Source organism: Lygodium microphyllum, chromosome 4, assembly GCF_053477565.2.
Source record: "Lygodium microphyllum isolate KBCC chromosome 4, Lygodium_microphyllum_v1.1.10, whole genome shotgun sequence".
NCBI classification, from domain to species: domain Eukaryota; kingdom Viridiplantae; phylum Streptophyta; class Polypodiopsida; order Schizaeales; family Lygodiaceae; genus Lygodium; species Lygodium microphyllum.
Window position 1 is genome coordinate 94,215,886 of NC_141138.1, and position 27,844 is coordinate 94,243,729.

General features: G+C 38.9%; 1 protein-coding gene across 3 annotated transcripts; it reads right to left on the reverse strand.

Annotated features, from left to right (window-relative positions):
- Positions 1-5,712: 5,712 nt before the first annotated feature.
- LOC148037339 (uncharacterized) lies at positions 5,713-12,041 on the reverse strand. 3 transcript variants are annotated; one of them, XR_015690634.1, is made up of 3 exons: positions 11,720-12,041; positions 10,647-11,214; positions 5,713-6,765 (listed from the first exon to the last, which is right to left on the reverse strand). XR_015690634.1 is itself a non-coding variant. In XM_087676245.1 (2 exons), exons 1-2 carry the CDS (start codon positions 12,023-12,025, stop codon positions 10,909-10,911), a joined length of 612 nt encoding a protein of 203 aa, XP_087532371.1. In that variant the 5' UTR covers positions 12,026-12,041; the 3' UTR covers positions 10,607-10,908. The 3 variants fall into 3 exon arrangements, 1 of the variants encoding a protein (XP_087532371.1); XR_015690635.1 differs by lacking the exon at positions 5,713-6,765 and adding an exon at positions 7,814-8,526; XM_087676245.1 differs by lacking the exon at positions 5,713-6,765 and having other exon boundaries at positions 10,607-11,214.
- Positions 12,042-27,844: the final 15,803 nt, after the last annotated feature.

Consider the following 27,844-nt stretch of genomic DNA (forward strand, 5'->3'; position numbering starts at 1 on the left):
CTTTCACTTGTAGAAGCGGGAGTACGCCTCGCTCTTGTACTTCAAAAAATAAGGCCACACATAACTAAAGTCATCAACAATCATCATTAAATACTTGGCCTTCCCAAGGGAGACCATGCCCATAGGTCCACAAAGGTCAGTGTGCACCAATTAGAAGCCCTCCTAATGGAAACTTGTGGATGTAGGTGTCTATGCTACTTGCCCCTTAGGTAGCTAGGGCACAAAGTGAATAGGAGGGAAATTAGGAAGTCCCTCCACCATCTTTTTTCAAGAAGCCCTCCGTATCAAATCGATGTTCAAATGACCATAGCGAGCATGACAATGCAACCCAAGCACGTGAAAAGACCTCGCGGCTAAGGTTGTGAGCATATGGAGCCCACCCTCCTATGTACTTGTCCAAAGAACAACACCTATAGAGGCATCCTCGAGGATAATTGTATCCTTTACAAAGACAAATCAAGTACCTAACTATGTAAGACCATGAATAGAAAATAGGTGGAAACCCAAATCTAGTATATAAAGCACCATGGTTGAAGAAGACTACATGTTTAGCAATAAGGAATAGTCCCCACTCCTTGAACGGGAACAGTAGAGTTGTCACCAATAGTGATGGTGCCCCCTGAGGAACTCATGGTGCCCCCTCAGGAACTCATGTCCTGAAGCCAATCCTATTTGTATATCATGTGAAAAGAAGCCCCACTAGCCACAAGAAAAGGCTTCTCGTGTGCAAAAGAAGCAAGAATTGTATCCTCCTCAAAAAATACATGCACAAAGACAAACTCTATTGTAGCGAGGATCACCTTCCAATCCAAGGAATCCTTCTCCTCTGGCTTCAAATGGGGATACTTCTTCCAACACTTTTCCTCAAGGTGAGTGGCTTGCCACAATGTGGGAACTCAAGCTTCTTCTCCTTTGCATCCTTCTTATCATCTTCCTTCTTTTCCTTCCTCTTCTTCTTCCCTCCACCTGTACCTGCAATAAATGCCTTGGTAGAGCTAGATTCACTGGTCCCCCACCTCTCTAAGTTGCTTGTCATGCTCCAAAACAAGCAATGAAACCTCATCTCATAAGAGTTTCTCATGGGTCCTCAAGGTGATAAGACTAGTGTAGAAGATATTGAATTAGGGAGATGGTAGCTGAGTCAAAAGGATCATAGCCATGTCCTCAAAAGAGATCTTCCTTACAAGAGAGGCATGCTCACCCCTCACATCTTCATGATGTGCTCCTTCATGAAAGTAGACCATCAAGACCAAGAATCCACAACTTCTTCTCCAAGGAGATCTTGTGGGCCAAAATATGGTGCTAATACAAAGGCACAAGCTTACTCCACACTTCCACCATAGTCTTCAACCTACAAACATGAACAAGGATAGAATCCTACACACTCAAAAAGATATAGGATCTGGCTTAAGAGTTGAGTTGATCCCATAAGGGTGCATGATCCATGGAAGGCCCATCTAATGGATCCTCCCTGGGACGGGGAATAGAGGCAAAAACTAGCTCCCAAAGATTAAAGGTGTCAAGTATACACTCCACCTTACATGACCATAACAAATAGTTAGAACCATCTAGTTTGTCTTCTTTGGGAAAGGAAGATAGAACATGCACATGAATAGATGGTATCAAGGAAGGCATCTTTACTTCAGATTAAGCCTTTACTTCGAATGGAGCCCTCTATGATAGATGAGTAAAAGAAAGGTGGTTCGAGAAGACTCCTAACAACAATAGTCACAAAACTCTTGATACTCATGCCTCCGCTTAGAAGAGTGGACAGACAAAAGCTCCTCATCTAAGTCCTCAAAGCCTCAAAAGTGGTTCTAGTAAGACATCTTCCAAACATGTAATCACCCCAAAATTTGCCAAAAAAATATGCTATCACCTCCAAAAGATGGTGGTTGGCTAGTAGAAGCTAACATCAAAGAAATAAATGTTGACACATGATGAAGAAAAGCCGTTGGCTTCACAAGAAAGCCAACAAATAGTCACCAAGAAGGGTCGCCTCTACTGAAATCCTCCAGATATGGCTACACTTGTAGCAAATGCACAGTAAGATGGCCTATGTTTTAGCAATTGGGAAGATCCTCTATAGCAAATATCAACACTATGCTCTCACTTAGTCAATGATACCATGTGTGAGTGCACAACAAAAGAAGGAACATGAACACACACACACATAGAGAGAGAGAGAGAGAGAGAGAGGGAGGGAAAGGGAGCGCGCAAAAAATGAAGGAAGAAAGGCTACAATGACTGAAGAAGAATGTTGAATACAATGATGAGGACTAATCACTCCCTTCATGTAGCCCTAAGTGTTAGTGAGGGCACCAGATCAAGCTAAGATGATGGTAACACCAGAGTCTTAAGAGTGTCAAAGAAAGAGTGCAAAGCTTGCAAAAGACAAGTGTTCTGCCAAGTGAGGGAGGGCTGCTATAGGTAGCCAACTCCCATCGAAATTGGTTGACTGCAAAAATATGCCCTAAATTTGGACGACTCCTCTTGGGAGAGGTAATAAATGCTAGCCGACTACTCTTGTGCAATCTAATTGCAACAAATGTGGTCTATTAATGTGGCATCCCACACGTGGCACAAAAAAAAGTAGATTGTCACAAACCTAGACATGCTAGGAAATGCACATTAATATATGCAAACACACAGAAAAAATGAGAAATGTACCTAAAACTGCTAGAGCTCCCATGTCTCCATCAGACACTGACAAGAGCTCACAACCAGAAGATGATAGACTGGCATGGCTAAAATAGAGAGGCTAACAATATATAGCACAACTAATCAATCTGTATGGGACTAGTTAATCAATAGTGAGCCATCAATGATAAATAGGGAAGTCTTCTATCTCACTCATTTGCACAACATTGTGCCCTCTTTTTAGCATTTTTAAAATGGATGCCGTGTGTGTGTGTGTGTGTGTGTGTGTGTGTGTGTGTGTGTGTGTGTGTGTGTGTTATTACACCCCACACTTGGCTTTTTGAAATATTATATATGTTTATTCTAATCTTGCTCATCTTGTCCATAATCCATCCAACAATGATCATAGCCAAGTGAATTTGCATTAATATTGGGCATATTAAAAATTTAACCTCTATACGGATATGTTACCAAGATGCATTTTTTAAGCCCATGAGGCGCATTATTTAGCCCATAGAGAGGTGTATGCCCATGCTAACAAACTTCAACAAAGTCAATAGAACTACCAACAACATGTTTTAACAAAACAATTATTATAACATTTTTTTGTAAAACCTCTTTATATACAATATTTATGATAGAGCCTAAATGATGATAGAGCCTAAATGACGTTCATCGTCTTTTAGTAACACTTTCCAACCACGTGGTGATTTGACCCAAGACAATGTAACATATAATTTTCCATGAGTAAAGACAAGATTTTTCATGTATAAGCCTAACAATGTTAGTGTTTGACCTTGTGCCTTGTTGATGGTCGTGGCAAAACATGAGCCTCATTGAAAACTATCTTTATCTCATACTTAAAGGTAGATTCAATGTACTTGGAATGAAGGTAATCCTTGAAATAAACACCCTTGCTCCGATATTATTCCCTATTATTATCTCACCCTCTATAATTTTATCATTGAATCCCTTGCATATAAGTCTTGTACCATTGCATAATTCTTTAGATGGGTCTAGAGTTTGAAGCAAGATGGAAAGGGCATTAAGCTTCAAGTGCAAAAAAAGAGAAGGGTAGCCACCCCCAAGTTCAACTAAATTCAAGTACTCTGTAGTGTAAAGGAATGAATGTTTATCACCCACAGTAACACTCTGTGCACTAAGATACTATCTCACATCTCCATGCATCATATCCAAAGCTTCTCTATTAAGCATATCCACTTCACTATTTCAAAGAGCAAGAACTACTCTCTCAATGAAAACCCTTGAAAAGTCGTGCACAAAAGAGACATCACTATATGTAGATGTAATGAGATCATGAATGATCCCTTCTTGTAAAACCATTTTGGGTAGGAGCTTTACCTTGTCAATGTCAACATCCAATATTACACCATCTACACCACCTTGTATCCACTTCATAAAGTCAACCTAACAACCCTTTGTCCCAAATGACATGACTTGCATATTCTGTATCAATCTCAAAACCAAGATATTTTCCTACTAACTTTGAGAAGCACAAAGATGAATTTATAATGTATCCATGTGCACCCTTTAACACCACAGGTAATATATGTTGAAAGTCACCGCCACCAACCAAAGTGGACAATCTCCCCTCCAAATTTTTTATCCAAACACACACCATCTCTCACTGTCATGTCCAACACTTCAAAACCAAAACAGTGCATCATGTGAGTCTCATCCTATGAAATAAGACATTGCATGTGGCAAGATCTCTTTGACTAGAATTTTACAAGAAGATTGCGAGTCCAACCACAATGGAATTTTAAACTTTGAGTGGAATGTATGTTCATTTAGAAAGGAGGAATACAGTAATACCAAATGGTGCGGTAGCAAGCGCAACTCATCCCTAATCTCATATTTTTGCAAGCAAATACTTGGTCAATTGGACCTGGCCATCCAATAAAAAATCGTTCTATGTGCTTGCATCAAGGGCTCCATATTTATCAAAAGTCCACTTTTTTCGCCATCATTGAGCATAGACTTCATAGCTTCAATAGATCTCACTTCCTCACAAACATCTTATATGAACTTTTCCTCCATGAGTGGATTTCCATGTATCTGAGGGCATTTGCAAAAAGTTCAGGCATTCCATCATAATCTTTCAAATTGCATCTATGTTGATGCAACAAACCTTGCACGTGTTAATGCTTCATTTTGAGCTTGTATTTACAACCATTCATTACACTCATGACTCAATGACAACCAAGTTTATCTTCAATAAGGCTACCTTAAATGTTTCCCACAATTGTCCAAGGAAAGCAGGATTACAAAAAACTAAAATAATAGCAAAGAGATTTCTCAATTGCACCCTTCCTTGGATTTGACTAGCCTCCTATAGGCGTTGGAGCCACTCATTGTCACTCTCAAGCATACCTTTTGCAATGCATGCTTCCTTGAATGTAGTGTACACGATGGAATCCACCTTGTGCAAGTTCTCAAAGGAAGCACTCCCTCTACAAACCTACAAAAGCAACTGCAAGTAAAACATCTCACTACTATCGAGAGGCACAAGGTACATATGACCACATGTATTACCTTTTTCATTTTTGTCCAAGTTTTTTCTCTTATGGGCATATAACACCTATGAAAATTTGAGATTCACATGTTGGCCCTTGGATATATACATGAAATCACTATGGTCAAGCTCATCCTTATTACCACTACTAGATATGATTGTTGTAATTTCACTCCCTATAGGAATAGAGTATTTTTGAGAAGTGATTAGTTTTTTGATATTGTCATTTACAAATCAATTGTGGGCTCAATTTGCAAATAAGCTCTCCGAATGAAAGCCATGCGTAGCCATTACATGCATGCATCATAGATTGGAGTACTACTACTAGCTTTAGCTTCATGCTTGACATAACTTACATTTTATTTCTCAACTCATGCTCAATATCTTACACACAAAGCTTTGCAATCTTAGATCTATGTTGTGCCGCATCACTCGACAATGTACTGATACAATGGTACATAGACACTTTTCCATTACAACAATACTTCCCAATAATACATTGAATTCTTTCGGTCTCAACATTCCACAACATAACTCTATAATAGGAGCACATTTCTATAAGGCTATCAATCAAGTGTATTTCAAGATCCTTGAAGAGAAATATGGTCATCGCTGGATGATATCCACACACATGCAACTCATGCAAAATAGAGGAATAAACCCCTTTATCCACATAGAAATCAGGAACATGCAATTGATTGTGCATTGTTTCATGTACTTGTGCATCATTAGTCACGTAGGGATACTTTATCACTCCAAATGGTCTTAGAAACATATCTCATCCTCATGCATTCCTTGAATAGAGAGGCAAGTCATTCTGCACGTGGGCATATCTAAAATCAATATTCATTGGGATATGGATATCAAGGAAATTCAAATCAAGATTCATAGTAGAATTTTGTTGTGAAAGATAAAAATTGGTTACATCTCTTGGCATATTGGCCACTGCATAAGTTTGGTTGCATGCATTAACATGCTGCAAGCACAACGAACCCGCAGCCACTGGTAGTCTAATGGGTGCATTAAATCTATGGTTATTGATTTTAAATCTATGGTTATCGATTAGAGACATGAACATTCCAAACCAAGTGCAACCCAAGTTTTGTCTTCTTGAATGTAGCAATCGAGTCCTACTACTAGCCATACGTCATGTTCACTTTTGAGTTTTGAGTTCTCTCTCCTAGAAGACATGGAACACACCAAGCAAGGGTCTTGGAGACACCCACTAGAAATCCCATGCACCTCCCCTAACTCCACCACCACCAACACCACCACCACGCCAAGATCAGAAGCGTCCATCTCTTCAGGATGGATTCCATTCGTGAGACATAAGCTTCTACTCTTTCTCCAGAGGACCGACTTAAATTCATAAATTCCTCTCGCATCCGCTCTTCAAAATCTTCATGCCTGAATTTAGTGAGGAAGGCCAACTTCAGTCGTCCCATGTGCCAGAAGTTCCTGCTGCTTGTTTCTCATACCACTGAAACACCGCGCCCTTGAACCAGACTTGAGAAGGTTTCTATGCCCACTCAATATATGATTCCTAGTCAATGCATGAACCAAAGGTAACATGGTTCAAGGCATCAACCCTACAACAATCAAAATATTTAAATACAATAAATCAACTATCACATCAAATGATTGAATACCCTACATATTTTGACAAATTTTGAGTATGTGCAAAAAAATAGAGCTTTAGAGGTATCAATCTTAAAGAACTCAATGAGATAAGCATATCCAATGATATGACAAAACTAAATAGACTTTAAAGATGGGAGTCACCAAAAAATCCTGAGAATAATTTGTTGCAATATACACAACACAATGAACAACAAATCGAAAATAGAAATTTCATTTCAAACAAAAATCAAAGAATCTTACATCCCTAATCCTAATCACTACCATTACACCATCTTTGATTCATCAAAACATACATGCCATTCAAAGTACCCAATGTGATTTTAATCAAAGCTATTTGTCTCTCCATGGCGTACAATTGCCACCCTAGTTTTAAAAATGGCTCAACATCCCCCAAGACAATCAACGTCATCACATTCAATGGTTCCTTGTAGCCTAACACTCAAAAGACATCATTACACATAGCACACATTTTCCTTCACATTAGAATCACAATTAAAGAAAGAGCTCTTTCCAAGTCCTCCACATCTGTGCTCAATGTTGCAATGGAACACTTCATACTTCCAACAAGATTAGCTCAACCTATAGCAAAATCACAAATGCTTTTTTCAAGTTTGCACAAGTGAATCATTATGACAAAGTGGTTCTCGTGATGAGAACGAAAGCCTAAGCATGCATGTCATGCACACTAAAGTATCTCCCACTTAACACTGCAAACCCTACAAACATCCATTTGAATTTTTGGGGAGCAAAGGATAGTATCAAGATTACACACTTCATTCTCCATGAAGCATGTTTGAGCAATGACCATCGTTAAAGCAAGTGTACATTGCCAAGAAACATGCCGAGAGAGAGAGAGAGAGAGAGAGAGAGAGAGAGAGAGAGAGAGAGAGATGAACATATATTAAAAAACATACTAAACAGAGAGAGGGGGAGGGGGAGAGAAAGATGAACAAACAATTATATGTTTTAAAAAAACATGCTAGATTACAAAAACTAAACATTCATGAGTCTTAAACATTCATGAGTCTTAAAAATTTTCAACTTAGAGAGGAGAGAGATGAACAAACAATTATATTAAAAAGGGGCAGTATCTATAAACCACCCCTAAATTATATTAGAAATAGAAGCGAGTCTTCTAGCAACATATGCATTTTCTTATGATATTAAGACGTGCCATTAGGACCATTTGACTTGCAACCCATTTATGAGCACAAGGCATTCAACCTTCCACCAACCCTTTCAAAGATGTAACCTCCCAATGCATGTAAGTCACATCATTCCTGAACTATGAGAAAGGCAAAGAATAACCTGCACAATACATACTACGGCCTTGCTCATGGTCCTCCCCCCAAAACACTTTCCATATATCATCAAAAGTCAGATATGCACATCCATTTGTCTCTTGCAATATTGTTGTTAAATCTCCTATATATTATCGCACTTCAAACAGTAGTCAATCGTGAAAAACCTCCACATCCCCACACAGGTTCTTATCCTCCACTCAAATCATCTAATTGCTTTCGATTAGCTTTTAACACTTGGAAGCACCAGAGGCTCCCGTTGCAATTTTTACCCAATGACTTAGTGGAATGTTCAAAGCAAAAAGGCTCCTTTCTCCTAGCAATGGCTTTCATCCCCCACATATTGTTGTGCATGGGTAGAGGTCGCTAGCATCTCAACATCAACATGGTCATTTGTGTCCAAGACACCTATCATTTTGCCATTATATGAACTTTCATTTAATGGAGCACCACACAAATGAATCACTAAGTTTTTTTAGTTTTTAAACTATGTTCGTATGCAAACATCACATTGAAAATATTAAAGAGAATATTAATGCCTATTTTCAATCAAGCAAAGGTCAAATTTTTTGAAAGAGGCAAGGCAAATCAAATCAAACTCAACATGAATGTTAAAAACACTAGAGTATAAACTAGCATACACTTGAATTCTCACTTGACATGAAATGAAGCAATGAAATAATCACTTTTTATGCGAGAGATTAAGGACTTGCCATTAAATTAGTTTATCAAAGATTGGAGTCAAATGTTGATTATTAATCAATTTACAAGCATGAAATGAAGTGGTGAAAAAATCATTTCTAATGTGAGAGCTTAAGAAGTGCATTTCAATAAGGTTACCAAAGGTTGGAGCCAAACATTGATTATTGATTAATTAATGGTATATACATGGCTGAATGTGTATTAGTTATTTAATTGATTATTGATTATTTTATTAACATTTATACTTTGCCATATGTGTATTAGTTATTTAATGGAGTATTGATTATTCTATAAGAGCCCTTTGCCACATGTAGAACATGCCTACCATGCAATGCCACTTGGCCAAGGGCCTTGCATGCATCAAAGGCTAAAAGAGAGAACTATGATCAAGAAGCTTCCCTATATTGAAGCTCTACATAAAAACTCCATCTAAAGCAACTATACACATATCACTAAATTCCATGCTTCTAACCAAGAAAAAAATTTGTGGAGGCTTATATCATAACTCCAAAAAATATTCTCCACTATGCTTCACGCAATTCTTTACATCAAAACCCATCACCCTTTGCACCATGCCGTTGGGTGCACCCATGATCTTTCAAAATTCAAACCTTTCTCAAAGAAGAAAAATCTAAATTTATTTTAAAATGGCTTCAACAAGCATCTTTATACCACTCACCCATGCCATGCATTTGCACACTTGGATTCTTGATTTCATGGACAATGGTATCATTTAAAGGACATGTCTTTGCTTCAAGTAGCACTAAATTATTTGTCAAGGCATCTTGTTAAAGAATGTAGGTAAAGAATTGAACCCAAGGGGTTACAAACACCTTAGAATTTCACGAGGGTAGTATATCGCTCAAAAGTTTTGGAATTGATCCCCCAAAAATTATGTATATAGGATGTGTTATATATCTATGACTAAGATGCATTCAAAAACCAGATCAAATGTATGTAAAACTAGGATGTACTTGAAAGTAAGATTAGGTTCTCTCACTTAAGGTGGTTGCACATTCATCCACCAAACTAAGGGCCAAAAAACAACCGACGACCAAATTCTAAAAAAGTCATGGTTTTTAGACTGGTCCAAAAGATATCCGATAAGTTTTGACATGCAAAAACTCATTCCGTTTTGACATGCAAAAACTCATTCCATTCGCACCCACCCACCATATTCTGGGAGTGGCCATGACCCCTTGCCCAAGTCTACCCAAAGAAGTAACAGCAATGAGTGAGTAGCACAAATGTTTGAACCTAGCACCTTTTGGATATTAAGAGAGTAACAACCAATAAGTGAGTGGCACAAAGGTTTGAACTAATAACTATTGGACACGAATAGATTTGTAATGCCTCAAGGCTCAAGGCATGCAGGGTGTAGGGATTGAACTTAGGTACCTCTAAAACTCAACCCACACTTGATCCACTACACCACAACCGAGTTGGCTTGAACCAGTAGCGTTTGGTTGTAAAGCCAAGTTTTGCCATCAGGCCATCCGGTTGTGTGTGGAAGATTTGTGGAAGTTATGGGGACAATCTACAATTGAAGCATTGGACGAAGGTTCCTAGACTCTCACGTCCGCTGCCGGAGTGGGAACGGGCCTTGGTCAGCGAGGCGATGCTGAGCCCATCACCCTTCAAGAAACTCCATAATTCTACCCACTTAGCTTTAGTTAAACGCACAACATCATCAGCGAATACGAATGAATGGCTGGGGCTGCATCCCGTGCTTGTATGGAACGCAATAAAAACCGCTCCTTCATGCTAATTCAATGTGTAGATACTAGAAACTCAAAAGTGACGGATCCAGATTTCCAGAAGCTCACCTTCCACGAAGACATTTATACCGCCAAGGTCGAACAAAACCGGCAAAGGTTGTTCGATTGAGTTGGATGATGGGCAATTCTCGAAAGTTGAGGTGCATCAGCTCGTGAACCGGCACACAAGACTGACGTATACATTGTGCCACTGGCAACAAGCCACAGTCCACTTAAAGGCTGAATTGATCAGGGAGCGTGTAAGGCGCTAGGCCTCCACCATGCAGGCTCACTTGCAGGAGTCCCCCCCCCCCCTTCCTTGTCGTTCTAATTACTTTGATTCATCAGAGCTCTTGGCATCGCCGCTGTGTCTGTCCCTACGAGAGAGGCGGTCTTCGGTCTCCTTCGCTTTCGCATGGAACATCTCGCGAGTGCTGGTCTCCTTCTGCAGAGAAGGGCCTTCTACCCTCTTATTGGCATCCCCTGTCTCTCCCTCTCCTCCTCCCCCTCCCCCTCCCCCATCTCTATCTCCCTCCTTTGATGGCCTCTGCGAAGGCGGGCTTGATGTCGAACTCTGGTTGGAGATGGTGGCCCCCGCATATGAACGCACCGGACGCAGGAGCGCAAGCCCACTCTCCTACAAGAAAAAGAAATGTTAAAAGTCTGCAATTTTAGTTCTCCTCCATTCTAAGATCATATTCAACTCCTGTGTACTGTTGTCAAGTCCAAGAGATCCTGCAAAGAAGCCACACCGATAACATCACACCTATACCCTGTGTCATCCCATATCTACGCCCACGCGTCCCCCCACAGTCATACCAGTGATGGGGCCCAACAAACCCTAACCTGCAAGCTCATTTATAACAAAACATCTGCAATCCCCGTCCCCCATTGGGATCTGCAGCCCCCATCCCCTATTACAACAGGCTATGTATGTGCTAGCTTCCTTGTAGAAGCTCAGGGAGTAGAGGGAATCCTAGAAAATGGGGTTTCATAAGAGAAATGTCTCTTAACATTCTCTTCTGGCATTAAAAATATCATGAAGAGACATTATCCGGACAAATTTTAGCCAGACAATGAGGTCGAAAACACGAGGGATCCGAGCCCCATGGAAGAGAAAAGAGGAAGGAGGCTAAACAGACCTTTCCATCTGGAGCAGCCGCGCCCGGACACACCCATCTGACGAGAGCCACAGCACGAGAGGTTGGCAGCCACCCCATCTCTCTCTCTCTCTCTCTCTCTCTCTCTCTCTCCGCGTCTCGAAACCTTGAAACTTTATCTGTTTCTATCCTCCGGTTTCCTTCCCGTGGCTGCAGATCGCCTCGCCGTTTCTTTAGTCTCTCACGTTCTTGCTCTCTCTCTCTCTCTCTCTCTCCCTCGCAGCCAAAAACAGGGATAACAGGGGAACCCCGGCTTTCCCGCCCGAGATTATCTACGTGTCTCTCCATGCGCTCCACACATGGCAGTCTGGCAGAGCGCCACCTGGTCCGAATTTTCTTGGCTTACGCCTTTGTCTGATGCTTTCTCATTTGTGCTGCGAGCACTTGGTTATGAATGAAAAAAGAATACAAAAAAAGAGTGGTATACAAATATACTCGTCCTCCCTGCTAGAGATTAAAGTTGTAATACCAGTTGGTCAATGCAAAAAGTAGTGACAAGTTGGAGACAGTGCACATGAGTCATGCATCCGGCAAGCAAAAGTCCATCCCACCTAGTTATGAAAACTAAGATTCACACCTTGGATTGCTTGCTTAAGATTCACACCATAAGTTTCTAACCATAGACTCACCATGTAGCTAACACTTATGGCATTGGGGAGTCTATGGTTAGAAACTATTGTCATCTTATCATGCAAATCCTTGCAGTGAAACTCAAACCTTAGTATATTTGTATTTCACATGGCCAACAGCTAGCATGCATGATTGCGGATTTTGAAGCTCTTACTCAATTTCCAAATATTTGTGGAGCTATCGATGGCATGCACATCGCATTGTATAGAAAACTAGATATGCAACACATTCTCACACAATATTGGTGCAAGCATCACTTCCATTCGGTTCTTCTCCAAGGAGTTTGGCTGATGTAGGCATAACTTCCTCAAGGATACTTCAAAGGAGGAAGTGAGAGAAGATGATATTGACCCTCATCCCAATGATAATGTACCAACTCGTCCCACAAGGTTGGAGTGCATTGAGGGTCAAGCTCTTAGGCTAGCAGTCTTTAATGAGTGGACCTTGCATATGCAAGTGGCTTGAGTTTTTTGTATGCTTCTTTCTTAGCAAAGTCAAAACTATGGCTTTGTATCTCTTCATCATGCATAGTATTTTTTTTATCCATCATGCATAGCATTTGTATTTCTCCATTATACTTTTGAATCAACCTTCGAGTGAAGTTCTTCTATGCCTTTAACTTCAAGCACTCTACTCGTCAATGCATTTCAATCAATGTGTGTCAATGCACTTTGACCAATATGTATATTCAACGTGTTGGTTAGTTAGATATATTTACTTAGATGCTTAATACGTTCTTAGTGAGACATACTTTGTTGGGTACTTAGTGTGCATACTTAGTTCCTTAGTGTACATACTTAGATGCTTAGTTAGATACTTAGTATTTGGTAGTTAAATGCTTTGTTAGATACTTAGTAGTTAGATGCTTAGGTAGATGCTTAGTTAGGTGGTTACTTAGTGTATGCACATATTTAGATACTTAGTACATAGATACTTATATACTTAGATACTAAGTACTTAGTAGATACTTAGTAGTTAAATACTTAATAGTTATATGCTTAGGCAGATACTTGGTTAGGTGATCACTTAGTGTGCATACTTAGATAGATGTTTAGTAGTTAGTAGTTAGTAGATAGATACTTAGTGGAGGCCAAAATACAATGAACTCACTCAAGGGCGGACATGAGTGCATGCCCTCCATCACAAATACGATACCTAGTCATGATCCCACAAAAGAAGCAAATTAGTGCTCATTGTGCCCACCAATTTCTTAACTTAGGTTAGGATAGATTTAGGAACTATCCCGTATATGAGGAAAGACTATTGCACAAAGATTAGCAACTATGATCAATTTAAGACATGGATTGAAGATTGTAGATTTAGCAAATACTCAAAGGTTAGCATTAGGTAGATTGAATATTGATTTAGTTTAGTGATTGTAGATTATGGATTTGAAAAATGCACAAAGCACAAAGTTTAGCAATTGATTTCAGATCGATTACAAAAATGAGGTACAATTTTGGTGCACAAAGTTTATTGATTGACAATATACATGAGGGGATAAGAGAATGTCCCTTGCAAATGAAGATTAGTAAATTGACACAATGAACCCCCAAACTATAAGATCATATAAATGAAGTTATAAATTATATAAGATCAATAAATTGACACAAGGAATTCCAACACAACTTATTGCTTGTTCAAAGAAACTTGGAGTAATACACTTTTGAACTTATTGCTTATTCAAATAAACATTTTTGACAACACAGTTTACATATTTGAAAATATAAGATCATGAAAATTTAGTTACAAATGAGTACTTAACACCAATAAAATGACACAAAGAAGTCCAACACAACTTGTTTATTGCACAAAGAAATGTGCATACAAAATGTTACTTTTGCACTTATGCCAATAGAATTCCAACACAACTTATGCACTTATGCATAAGAGTGGATAGAATAAGAATGGATACTGTAGATCAATGAGAAAGAGAGAGAGAGAAGCTTTAGCTCGTTTCTGATGCTTTTTGTACGCAATACGGTGAATAGCGATCTCTCACCTCTTGCGTCTCTCGCGGTCCTCATCTCTCGCCTCTTGTGTCTCTCACGGTCCATCGCTTCTCTTAAGGGTTTGGGACGCCATCTATACACAAGCTTTTTTCCCTATCAACACACGCTCTTAGAAGCTGTGACTGCCACAACACGAACAAATCTTGATCCTAGCTTTCAGCAAGTGTAGACCTCACACTGGAAGCCTGCACCCCTTTCCCCCTTAGCGGGAACCCGTTACCACTTGCCTCTCACATGGAGGCACCTCTAGGTATTCTGGTAGTCTCGTCAGCATTTGGAGCATCTACAGTGAATCTGAATACCACTATGCTACATGTTGGATCACTTCTGTCACTCTTCATCCACCAAACTCATCCGACTACGTTTCTACATGAGACAGGGATGGCTAGCTCCCTGCAAAGTTCGTATGGACAAATCGTGGGAAACCCCCTCTTTAATGGTCTCCTAGCGTAGTTTCTGAATAATGAAGGGCATAACACTTGGAATCGTGGAGAAGCCAGCAACCATGGTGGTGAAGGTTGGGCCTTGGGTGGTGGTGCAGCACCCCAAGGAGGAATCGCGGAACTTATGGGAGCCAGCAGAGGGTTCAGCACCAATTTACTGGAGTGCCCTTATGAGCTTGGAGGTGCTATTGACAAGACAAAAAAATTTCCACAGCAGACCCACACTGCTCATTACAATAAACCAATGGTTGGTGAAGGCATCAATGGAGGACAGGAACTTTCCCCATAGGGTAATCAGGGAGCAAATCATTGAGGTAACCCATCCTCAAGCCTCCCAGGTAATAAGGTTACTCTCTTGGTCCCTGCTTTGGAGTTGAAGAAATTTAATTGCACCTATCAGTCAAGTGCATTGTTAGGTCTTTGTCATGGTGTCCGATTGACTTTCTAAGGAAGTGGGTTAGAAATAATTGGGAATAGAGTTCCCAAATTTTCCATTGAATCTTTATCCATTTTTGAAAATTTTGGTTGCCCCCATCGGAAGATTACTTGGTCAAAGGCCATATATAGATATAAACCCGAGATAGCATCCTCAGTTGCTCATTGAAGCAGATATCAATAAGAAATTGATAGAGTCATTGATAATCTCAGATACATATGGGTTATTTATTAAGGACCAACTAGTTATCTACAATAATTTGCCTAATGCCTGTTTTAAGTGCCTCGAAACATGTCATTTTATCAGGAATTGTCCTGAATGGAACACACATGAAACTAGTGATAATAAGCAAGAGGCTACCTCCCTAAAACTGACAAAAACCAAGATGATGGTTTTCATCAAATTAATAGGAAGGGAAACAACAAAAATAAGGGCCAGACAAGCCAAAAAACTAATGCTAATCACAAAGGTAAAAATAACTATAGGTATGCTTCACTATTAATGAATATGGATAATGAGAATAATGGGACTTCCAAGATACGTGAAACCAACCATACTAAACACCAGAACAATGTTGATTTAGATAATGATGGGGTTATTGTTGAGGAAACTCAACTAGAACAACAGAATGAGGGGGGTACTCTAGCAGACAATTCAAACTTTGATTTGAATGTACAAAATGAAGATGTGGACTTTATCCAAGCCGAGGAGGAGGAACTACTTGGTGGGGATTACATCCCTAACAATCCGCCCCCCTCAGAAAGCCCAAAAAAGGGTGGAAACAACACACAACAAACCAAAAGAAGATAGTCCAAGGTAGGTCAAAGTACTAGTAACCCCTTTGGATAGGGTAAGGACTCTCAAAAGAAAGGTACGGCAAAAAAAACTAATTAGTAATGAATAAGTTTTCTATTCTATCTTATAACTCGAAAGGACTCACTGGCCCTAAAAGGGCAATCACTAACAGGAAATTGCTTAACCAAGAAGCCATTCTTCCTGAGGTTATTTTCCTACAAGAAGTCAAAGCTATTGAAGATACTTTGACCAAGAATCTGAATCTTATATCCAAGGATTTTGTAAGGTTCACCACTAAACATAATCAGAGAAAGGGAGGTGCATGTATAGCCATTTCCAGTAGGGTCAAAGAGCAGCTAAGCAATATCTCTGTTGACAATTATAATAATTGGATAGCTACCCACTTTAAAAGTTTTGACAAGTTTGTAGTTGTCTCTATGTATGCCCCTAACTCTTCTTTAGAAAGAGGAAAAGTTTGGGATTCCTTGCAGGTTATAAAGTGCCCCATCATACTAGCTGGAGATTTTAACATGGTGGAGTCCTTGAAGGACAGGTTCTTGGAAAAGGGACATTGCATCTCTGGCACTGAGAAGAAAAAGTGGATGGCAACCAAGGTTCTTCATGGACTGGTGGACATAAGTGATAGTCTAAGTTTCACTTGGTCTAATAATCAGGTAAATTCTAACCTTAGGAAAGCTAGGCTAGACAGGTTTTATATCTCAACAGGTCTTTTGGCTACATTTTTTAATGCTAAGTGTAAAATGCTTAAAAACATTGCTATGTCAAATCATTTTCCCATTCAATTGAATCTGTCTAATGACTGCCAAATTGTAAAATCTGGATGGTTCTACTCTGATCCATGGTTATTTAAACTAAAAGAGGTGAGGGACTCTATCAGAGAGATATGGGAATGCTCATTCCAATCCTTCACCTCCCCAGCTCAAGCATGGGCGAGGGGGATCCAAGATTCTCAAGAATTTCTTAGACAGATTAAGGCTAGGAAGGTAATGGAGACTAGGGCTGAAAGACCAAGAAAGTATTCCCTTAGTAAGTCTCTGGAAGTTGAAATTGAATCAGGGCAGGTGCACTTACAGATAGATCTTCTGAAGGTCAAGGAAGAATTGAGACTTTTAGAAGAAAAAGAAGCATTGAATATTCAACTTTTCACTAGACAATGATGGGCTGGGAAAGCTAATAAACCAACCACATAAATATTCAACATTCTAAAGAAAAAAAAGGAGAAGGATGTTGTCCCTCTCTTAACTAGGGTCGATGGTACCAAAGCTAAAGACAATATTGAAAATTTTGTAATTGCTAAAGAATTATTCTCTAATATCTTTAGGTCTCCTAGAATTAGTAATCTAGAGGATACAGATGCAAAATCCAAATTTTCCTTGGTTAGGAAGAAGGTGGTTCCATCTTCTATAGTCACCCTACTTGATGGTGACCTTACCGCAATAGAACTGGAAGACACCATAGATGCTCTAGCTAAAAGAAAGAGCCCAGGGATAGACGGTCTCCCTAATGAGTTATTTAAAGAATTTAAAGAATTCTTGATTATCCCCCTACAAAAATATGGAAGGAATCCTTGAGATATGGAGCCCTACCTCACATAATCAATGGAGGGGTGGTAAAGCTTATACACCAAAGAGACGAGAAAGATCTACTCTCCAATTGGAGACCATTCACCTGCTTGACCTCAGCCTATAAAGTGTTTGCTAAGGCTTTGGCTAGAAGGCTTTCTCCACACCTAAATTCTTGGATAAGGAAGGAACAAAAGGGGTTTATTAAGGGAAGATATATCCTAGATTCCATCATTGCTCTTTGGTAAGGGATTGAATATGCTCAAAAGAAGAATCAAGACTTTGTCTTTTTCAAAATTTATTTTGACAAAGCCTATGATAGGTTGGAATGGGATTTCATCCTTCAATCTTTACATGATATGGGACTGGGGAGGAGATTTATAATGTTTTTGCGTACTTTATTTGGCAATGCATCCACTAGAATTGCAATTAATGGAGAAATGACAGACTCAATACTTCTTAGAAGATCAATTAGACAGGGCTGTCCCTTGGCCCCACTGTTATTTGCTATTGCAGCAGATGCATTGGGATGGCTAATCAGATTGAAAAGGGGAACATCAAGGGGATCAAATTACCCAATAGTAAAGACATGGTTTCAAATTAGTTTGCTGATGATACTAATGGGACCGTTAATAATGACCATATCTCACTAGCAGCTTTTTGGAATTGTCTTCGAGCTTTCTGTAAAGCCTCTGGATCAGTTATCAACTGAGTCAAAACAGGTATCAAATCTTTGATTTCCTCACCCCCTAGTTGGCTAATCAAGGCTGGATGCAAAGAAATAGAAAGGGGCAAGGTTTTTAGACTTTTGGAAATCCCTATGGGCTTTGATATCTTTGAAAACACTTCAAGAAATGGAAAGGGATTCAGCTTAATATGGCTGGTAGGTGCTTAATGCTCAAGTATATCCTTATCCCCTCCACAATCTATTTTTTAGCATGCTGGTAGCCAACCAAAATAGGATTGAAACATTTGGAGTAGCTAGCTAGAAATTTCTTATGGAGTGTGGATGGGGATAAAATTAAGATCCCCAAATTCTCATGGGTTGTTTGTACAAAACCCAAAAATCTTGGGGGACTAGGCCTTCCAAACTTGGAGACATTGGCTAGTAAACTTGCAGCAAAATGGGTTGTTAGGAGTATTGATAGGGAGGAAGAAGATTGGACTACCCTGCTGCACTCCTATCGATCAATTTCAAGTAGCTGGTTGCCCAAGATGGAAAAACTTAGATTTGCTCACCGTTATCCTAGGCCCATTAGAAATCAAGATAGCAGGGTGCTCATCATTGATGAAGGGGATCTGGTAGGCTTGGTTTAAATATAAAAAACTTTTAGTCTCATCTTCACATTCCAACTTCACCTTACCTTGGGCTACAGTAGACTCTGTATGGTTTAGCTTTTTTCACCAAACTATTTCAAAGAGCGATCTGAATAAAGCCTACAAAATATATCGGAAGGGGATTAGAAATTGGGGGGATATATGGGATCCCAATATAAAGGATTGGCTAAGCAATGTACAACTCATGACTAAATTTGGCCTACTTCCTATTGAAGCCAACATGGTAACCCTCAGAATGCAACTATGGGGGATCCAAACCTCTCAGCGATCATCAATCTAAAACAACCTTTCAATCCCAGAGGAGTATGTCTAGTTGGAGACAAGCCTCTTCTGCCCCTTCCAGATTTCCATGTATGCAATAAAGATTTATGTGCTAAACTCAATGAAAGGTGGCACATTAATTGGAGCAATAAACAATGGCATTATAGATTTACTAATATTTGGATGAAAGCTCTTCAGCCTAAGATGTCCTGTCTAATGTGGCTCATAATCCTTAAAGGTCTTTTGACTAATGAAAGGGCTTTAAAGGCAAGAATTGGAAATGGACTCTGCCCAAGATGCAATACATATGTGGAATCAATATCACATATTTTTCATAACTGTCATCATAACACTAATATTATTTGTTTCTTGCAGGTGGTGTTTATGCCAAACCACCCAACTAAGTTCACCTGAGATCATCTTGGGTGAAATATATGGCATATCTCCAATAGTTTGGAATTGGATTAGAAGTCTCTTTCTTTGGAATATATGGATGTGCAGTACTAAAAAGGTAGTTGAAAACATTTCTATTGATTCTATTCATGGATTTAAGACATAATTTTTGTTGTAGGTGGATAAGGACACTGAGAAGCTGCAAAGTCTCCATGAGGAATCTTATCTTGGAGGACTAGAAGAGGAAGTTGTTGCCATGTTACTAGACCTTAAGAAGAAAGTTGTGAATTCCAAGAGGATTTGAATGTGATTTAAGTTGATTCATGTTGTAATCTTAGGCTGGTTGCATAAGGCAGCTTCCTTGTATTAAAGCTCCTCTTCACTAGCAGCTGTAAAATTCACTTTCTTTTTAAATATATTTTAATGCTTCGTGCAAAAAAAGAATGGATATTGTTAGAAATGATTAGAACCATTATTAATTGAATTCAAGTTTAAAAACATAACTTATGATATTGGGGGGGAGGACAACAGTAGATGGTGAAGGGATGAGGGTAGCAATTTCATCATAGATGGTGAAGGGGGGAGGACAATATATGACAGTAAATGATTGTGACACCAACAAAAACGATCGAGTGAACAGAACTGGCAGCATTAGCAAATGCCAACACAAGCAACAGTAAATGGGACTGCATCAAATGGCGGGAAGGATCGTGCAAGAAAACCCTTGGTTTTGTAGGTGGTGTTGGGAATAAAGGGCCACCATGCCTGCACCCACACTGGGTATGAATGTCCCTTTAGAGGTCATTGAACTATATATGTATATGAATGAATAAGTGGTACATAGAAGTATCCAAGAAGAAAAATCTCTCTCTCTCTCTCTCTCTCTCTCTCTCTCTCTCTCTCTCTCTCTCTCTCTCTCTCTCTCTGTGCATCTCCATTGACATACACCCTTGAAGCTCCATCAAGCATTGGTCTACAAAAAACTAATGTCAAAGCTAAGCATTTTGGAGAAGGGGCTTCAGGCATTTTACTTGAGAAGTAGTCAATGGGTAAAGCTTGTAGATTGACAAAAATGGTAGCCAATCAATGAGGTATGAGTTGATCTCCTCTAGATTCAGAGATTCAGCAGGACTTGCTGACATTTCTTCAAGGCATCTTTGAGCCGGCGGTCTTGAGATCTTTTTTAAGATCATTTTGAGCACACAACAGAGGGTAGCTCCTGCACACCTCTCATCATTGAAGATTGTCATCTCTACACTCAATGTCTTGTTTCAAGGCTTCTTGAGGAGGCTCTTAGTGATTGATTAGAGCTCTAAAAGCTCTCCTTTCAAGCAGTAGCACCCTATAGGCTAGTAGGATAGCATCACACTGCTTGTGCCTATTTTGCAAGCCTTTCTTCCTATCTCTTTTGGTCATATAAGCTGTAGCTGCTTCCTGTTGGCTTGTTGATGATGCTCCAGTAGGCACTCTAACATTTGTGCAAAGGATTGGCAACTTCCATATGCATTCCTGGAGCACTCTTTGTAGTGGTTATGCTTTAGACCTTCACTTTACAACAAGCTATAATTACTGTACATTTCAAGCCAGCACTTATGAAGAACCTCTAATGCTCATGTAACACACTTATGTGATATTATTTTGATGTTGATCATTGTTGGATAGCTTGGCAAATATTTTGATATACTTTGTGGCTTGCATTGACCTGATTTTGCTTAGTTTTCAACCACTCTTTTCTTGCTAATACCTGTGGATTGAAGTTACTTATTAAGGGAAAAGCTTTATGCATGCTATGGCTATATATATCTAGATGATATATGGGTATGCCATATGGTGGTATTGATGCTTGGCATTCAAGTTTGCATTTGGATATCTTTTGATAGAGCTATGAGCTTGGTTTTGGAGCTTGAAAACATTGACTTGGCAATGGAAAATTGCAAGCAGTAGGTACCATAGCTGTAAGAGACTTTGATTGGATTGTATGCTTCTAGTGAAGCTCTCTAGTACTGACTTGGTACTGGCATAAAAGCATTTGCTTGAGCATCATATCTCGACTAAAATAAATTAGTTTATTTACACATTTCCATGTTGTACACTAGGAACAACATGTACCATTTCCAAATAACATATGCATAGAGTTGTCATATGCTATTTGGTGATGTATGCTACTAATCTGAAATGCATTGGCTATGTTGGAATATGATCAATAATCAATACTAAACATAAGAATTTGTACACATCTTGCTAGTTGGATTTTGCATCTCCCTTTGGTCAATTGTGTGACACTTTGGCTTGTCTTTGGTAACATTTTCCATCATTTTGGGTTGCAATCATGGCTGGAAGTAGTGATAGCAACAACCTATTAGCATATCAAGAAGCTTGAGGGTGCACATAAACTTTGTCATATGGCAGAAGCAATGCTACAATGTCTTGGTATAGAAGAAACAGGTGAAGCCTATCAATACAAAAGGGGTATGAATGAAAAACATTGAGGAAGAGAATTGGGATGAGCTTCCACGCTCTACTATTGAACTGTTAGTTTGTAGATTTGTTGTTGTTCAACATAGAGAAGATGGACTATACCTATGCTATGTGGACTAGACTTGAGGAGTTGTATGTTCAAAAGAATGTTGCTAGCAATGTTTACTTGTTGAAGAAGTTGATAGGCCTTCGCATGAAGGAAGGTACAGCCATGTCTGTACATCTCAATGAGTTAAACTTGATTTTTAGCTAGTTGATTGCCTTGAAGTTTATTATTGATGATGAGTTTAAGGTCATTTTCTTGCTATGCACTAGGCCTAAAAGTTGGGATACATTCAAGAGAGATATTGGCAACTCAAATGCGATGCTTATGTACTCTAATGTGGAAAGATATTTGATTATGGAAGAGCTGAATCGAAAGAATATTGCAATAAACAAGTCATCCAATGCATTGCATACTAGAGGCAGGTCTTAGCAAAATGAAAAATCTAATAGTAAATGGTGCGTAGATCGGTCGCTGTATGCTCACGTAGTGAATCCCGGAAGGTCCCCAAGAACAATGAACTCTACCTTTTTGCACAAAAAACAATGTAAAAACATGAACGACAAGAAGCAAGAGACCAATTGGGTTCAATCTCCCCCATGCCTTGTGTGTGCGCTTCACAAAGCATGTATTTTATGTATATTTCCATCTTCATGCTCAATAATAGCCCAATTTACAAAAATATGACAAGCTTTTAGCTTTTGAGTTTGCTTTTACAAAAATAGAAGATAAAGCTAATGGACGGTGCCCATAGAGTCTGGCACGCCCAATCTCAATGTCCAAATAGAAATAACATATCCGTGCACATAGGCGCATACAAAATAATAATCAATAATCAATGCCTCAATAGACATGACAAAATATAGGTGTGGCGCCTATCAAAATATAATCCATAGGTCGAATACTCGCTAGACTCCAATGCTTTCCTCCGCCACTGCTGCTATCTCTACACATCAACTGAAGCATTCACAATCGTTAGTAAAATAATACAATTAAACCGACAAAAGTGAATACCTAGCAGTCTTCAGCTACATAAATAAATCAACTGGTTAGAAATAAATCCTAACCTTAATTTATTACGAGTGCGCACTCTAAACTCATAAACGTTTATTAATTTAATATGCATTTTGCGGAATCACCCGCTATGGAATCACCCATATACACACTAAATTAATGAAACACCCGAAAAGGACAGGCGTCCCCATCAACTTCTCGCACAAAGAATCCTCTTTGTGTATGAGCCCCGATCATCTAAGTTTACGAAATCCACCGTAAAACCTCACGGAATCCACCGTGGCACGGAATCCACCGTGGAATATGCCTCCTGCCATCATACCCCCGGGGTGGGATAGCAATTGACCTCAATTGCTATTAGCTCAATGTGGAGCTAACAGAGTGGGGAAAGCATTTAAGTCTCTAGCGTGCATCCATTTTGCTTCCTCTACAGGATGGTTCTTAAATTTAACTAGATATCTAGAATACCTTCGGCCAGTTCTAGTGGTCATATAGTCAGTGTCTATGATGGCTTCTGGTTCAAGTATTTCAGTCTCTTCTTCTAATAAAGGTGGGTTTTCATAAACAGGGTGGACAGGTAATTGGCCTCTAAATGGTCTCAATAAGCTAATGTGAAATGTATTATGAATTTTCCAATGAGATGGTAATTCTAACTTGAATGCATTATCATTAATTTTATGAATGATTCTAAATGGTCCATAGAATCTGGGAGCTAATTTGACAACTGGATGTCTATCTACACTTTGCAGTCTACGTTTTTCTATTCTCAGCCAAACATAATCATCGACTTTGAAATTCATGGCTTGTCTTTTCTTGTTGGCTTGTTTGGTATATGATTGTTGGGCTTTAGCAATCATATCCTTAACCTCATCAAAAATACTATTATGCATACTAGCAATATCATCAGCACTCTGAATTCTATTAGACAAAGATGCAACAGGTGTAGACAATCTATATCCATAAATGACTTCAAAAGGTGCTTTCTTTGTAGATGTGTGCGGTGTATTGTTATATGCAAATTGTAATAAATGCAAATGAGTGTCCCATGTCTGAGGTTTAGAGATAGTATATGCACGTAAAAGATCTAAAATGGTGCTGTTTGTGGCTTCTGTTTGTCCATTTGTTTCTGGATGAAATGCAGATGAGAAATCAATCTTTGTGCCTAGATTAGCAAACAGTGTAATCCAAAAATTGTTACAAAATCTAGAATCACGATCTGAAATAATCACTTTTGGCAATCCATGGTTAGTAAAAACAGTTTTCAAAAATAACTGTGCTGCTTGTGATGCTGTTAAAGTTTTCTTACATGGAATGAAATATGCTTGCTTACTAAATCTATCTACTACTGTCCAAATCATATCATGGTTAGATTTAGTATTTGGTAAACCAGTAATGAAATCCATAGAAATTTGTTCCCAAGGTTTAGATGGAATAGACAAAGGCATTAGTAATCCATACTGTTTACCATGATGTCTCTTTACTCTTTGACAAATCAAACATTCAGAAACAAAATTAGATACATCTGCATCCATATGCGGCCAATAAAAATCTTCAGTTAACATACGTAATGTAGATATGATACCTCTATGACCTTGATATGGGGGACAATGAATTTCATTCAAAACAAAAGATCGGAATGGAATAGTAACACACAATCTCTTTTCATAAAACATAAATCCATCATTATATGACAATGAATCAACAGGAATGAAATTATTTTGAACTAATTTATGCCAATCAGAATGAAAAGTAATATCCCGGTGATATGTATCTTTCATAGCAATCAAAGAATCAAAAGATATGACAGAAATATTATGAATTGCAAGTCTTCTACTCAATGCATCAGCAACTACATTTTCTTTTCCAGGTTGGTATTGAATGATAGGATGAAAACTTTGAAGGAAGCCCATTTGATATGACGGTCAGAAATTTGGGGTTGGCTAAGTAAATGTCTAATGCTTTGCTGGTCGGTCTTTATCATGAATTCTGAACCCATTAAGTAGTGTTTCCACTGTCTTAATGCTTGTACAATTGCTAATAGTTATTTGTCATAAGTGCAATATTTCAGCTCAGAGGGTTTCAGCTTAGAACTAGAATATGCTATAGGATTATTGTCTTGCATTAGTACGGCTCCTATTCCTGATCCGCTAGCATCAGTCACAACTAGAAAGAATGGTCTATTAAAGTCAGGCAACTGTAGAACAGGGGCATTGGTTAATGCACGTTTCAGTAAGTCAAAGGATTTCTGCTGGTTTTCGGTCCATTGATAAACAATTCCTTTCTTGAGAAGTTTGGTTAATGGTAAAGCAAGTAATGAAAAATTACGTACAAACTTCCTATAGAAACTAGCAAGACCAAGGAATGAGCGTAACTCATGCACGTTTTTAGGAATAGGCCAATGCAATATTGCATCAATTTTCTTAGGATCAACTTTAATTCCTTCAGATGATACAATATGACCTAAATACTCAATTTCTGTCTTAAAGAATTCACTCTTTTCAGGATTTGCAAACAATTGATTTTCTTTCAGTAATTGAAAAACTAATGACAAATGCTCATAATGCTCTTTCTCATTTTGACTAAACACCAAAATATCATCAAAGAAAACAATCACACAGTACTGATATTTCAGAAAGATATAGTTCATCATTCTACTGAAGGTAGCAGGTGCATTAGTCAATCCGAATGGCATGACTAAGAATTCGTAATGGCCAAACTGTGTTCTGAATGCAGTCTTAAATATGTCAGACCTATCTAACCTCACCTGATGATATCCAAACTTAAGGTCAATTTTACTAAATATAGAAGATCCTTGCAGTTTGTCCATAAGGTCATCAACTCTAGGTATAGGATACATATTCTTTACAGTGATCTTATTTAAAGCTCGGTAGTCAATACACATACGATAAGTATTATTCTTTTTCTTAACTAAGAGTACAGGTGCACCGAATGGAGAACTGCTAGGTCGAATTAAACCTCTATTTAGTAATTCTTCAACTTGACTCTGGATTTCTTTTTGCTCTATCTGATTGTGTCTATATGGTGCTTTGCAAGGTGGTTGTGTGCCAGGGATTAAATCTATCTTATGGTCTTTTGGACGTGAAGGAGGTAAACCTGGTGGTAGGTCTTCTGCAAAACAGTCCTTAAAATATGCAAGAAATTCCTTATGCCTAGGGTGCATATGATTTTCATTTGCGTCCAATTCATTCACCCAAATGAGATATGATTTAGTACTCTTGCGTAATGCACGTTTTGCTTGAGTATGCGAAAGCAGTGGAAAAACATTAGATGCATGCATACCGTATAATGTAATAGATTTTCCTTGAAAATTAATATGCATTGTGTGTGTGGAATAATCTATATCGGGATTATGTTGGTGTCGCCAAGGCATTCCTAAAATAATGTCACTCGACTGTAATGGAACAACTAAGAAATTTCGTCTTTCAATGTATGAACCAATTTGAATCTCTAAATCTTGAACTTCTTGTGTGCCATTATACCTAGTGCCTAAAAATGCAGCTTTTATGCGATAATGCGTAGGTACAGTCTGTAATTTCAATTCCTTTACTAATTTTGCTGAAATAAAGTCATGAGTACTACCGTCATCATGCAAGATAGTCCTTTCCTTTCCATGCACCAAACATTTCATAGTCAATAATGAATGTGGAGTAGGCATACCTGGTAAAGTGTCGGAAATAGTAGGAGTGTCGTCATCATCTTCAGTGAAATCAGGCATATCCTCATGCTCGTCTTCGTCCATGGCTCCAAGATAGTTGATATGAGCTGGTGGCTTCTTTGAATGACAATTTGCTGCGAGATGTCCAGGTTGGTGTCATTTATAGCATACTATTGGCTTGGCTTTGGTTACATTATTTGCAATGGCTGGAAGTCTGGGTACATTTGGATTTACTTGTGGAATAGGCTTAGGATTTGGATTGACATTGGATGGTAATGCAGGTGGTTTAGGCCAATTCTTGCGGAAAGATGGTGAAGAGAAACGACTTGGATTAAACCTTCTAAAATTGGAATTGAATTGTTTAGATCCATAATTACCATTGGCTTGGAATTGCTGTGGTCGTCTGTCTCTACTGCGTAACTTATCTTCAGTGTCGTGAGCTAGTGAGATGGCGTCTTCAAGGGTAGCAGGCTTGAACATGTTCACTTCAGCGTAGTAATGTCCAAGAAGTCCAGACATATACTTCCGCTTATGTGTCGTCTCTGGTACGTCTTCAAGCATGCGTAGCTGTAGGAGTGCATTCCAAAAACGCTCTGTATACTGAGGTATAGGCTCACGATCCCATTGTTGAAGTAGATCCCATTGCTTGATAGCCTTCTCATGAAATTGCGGTGGAAGGAAATTCTGCATGAACTTCTTCTTGAAATCTTCCCAAGTAGTAGGACATTCTATGCTCTTGCATACTACAGTCCACCAAAGTGATGCTCTATCTACCAAATGATTAGTAACACACTTGATTTTATCTTTTTCTGGATAGGTTTCCTCATGGAAATAGTCATCAAATTGGCTAATGAATGATAAAACAGCCTTTCCTTCTCGTATGCCATTGAAAGTGCGAAATTTGAAACTTCGTTTACTTATCTTTGATTCCTTGCGAATGGTTTGAGATTCAAGAGTGGCATCGATGGTACGTCGAATCAAATCTTCAGCTTGAGGTTCTTCTTT

Bases quoted from the DNA above. Each gene is read 5' to 3' on its own strand.
- LOC148037339 (XM_087676245.1), bottom strand. From the start codon at position 12,025: ATGGAGAGACACGTAGATAATCTCGGGCGGGAAAGCCGGGGTTCCCCT. The intron at 11,215-11,719 runs GTCTGTTTAGCC...TTTTTCTTGTAG, and splicing joins CGGCTGCTCCAGATGGAAAG to GAGAGTGGGCTTGCGCTCCT.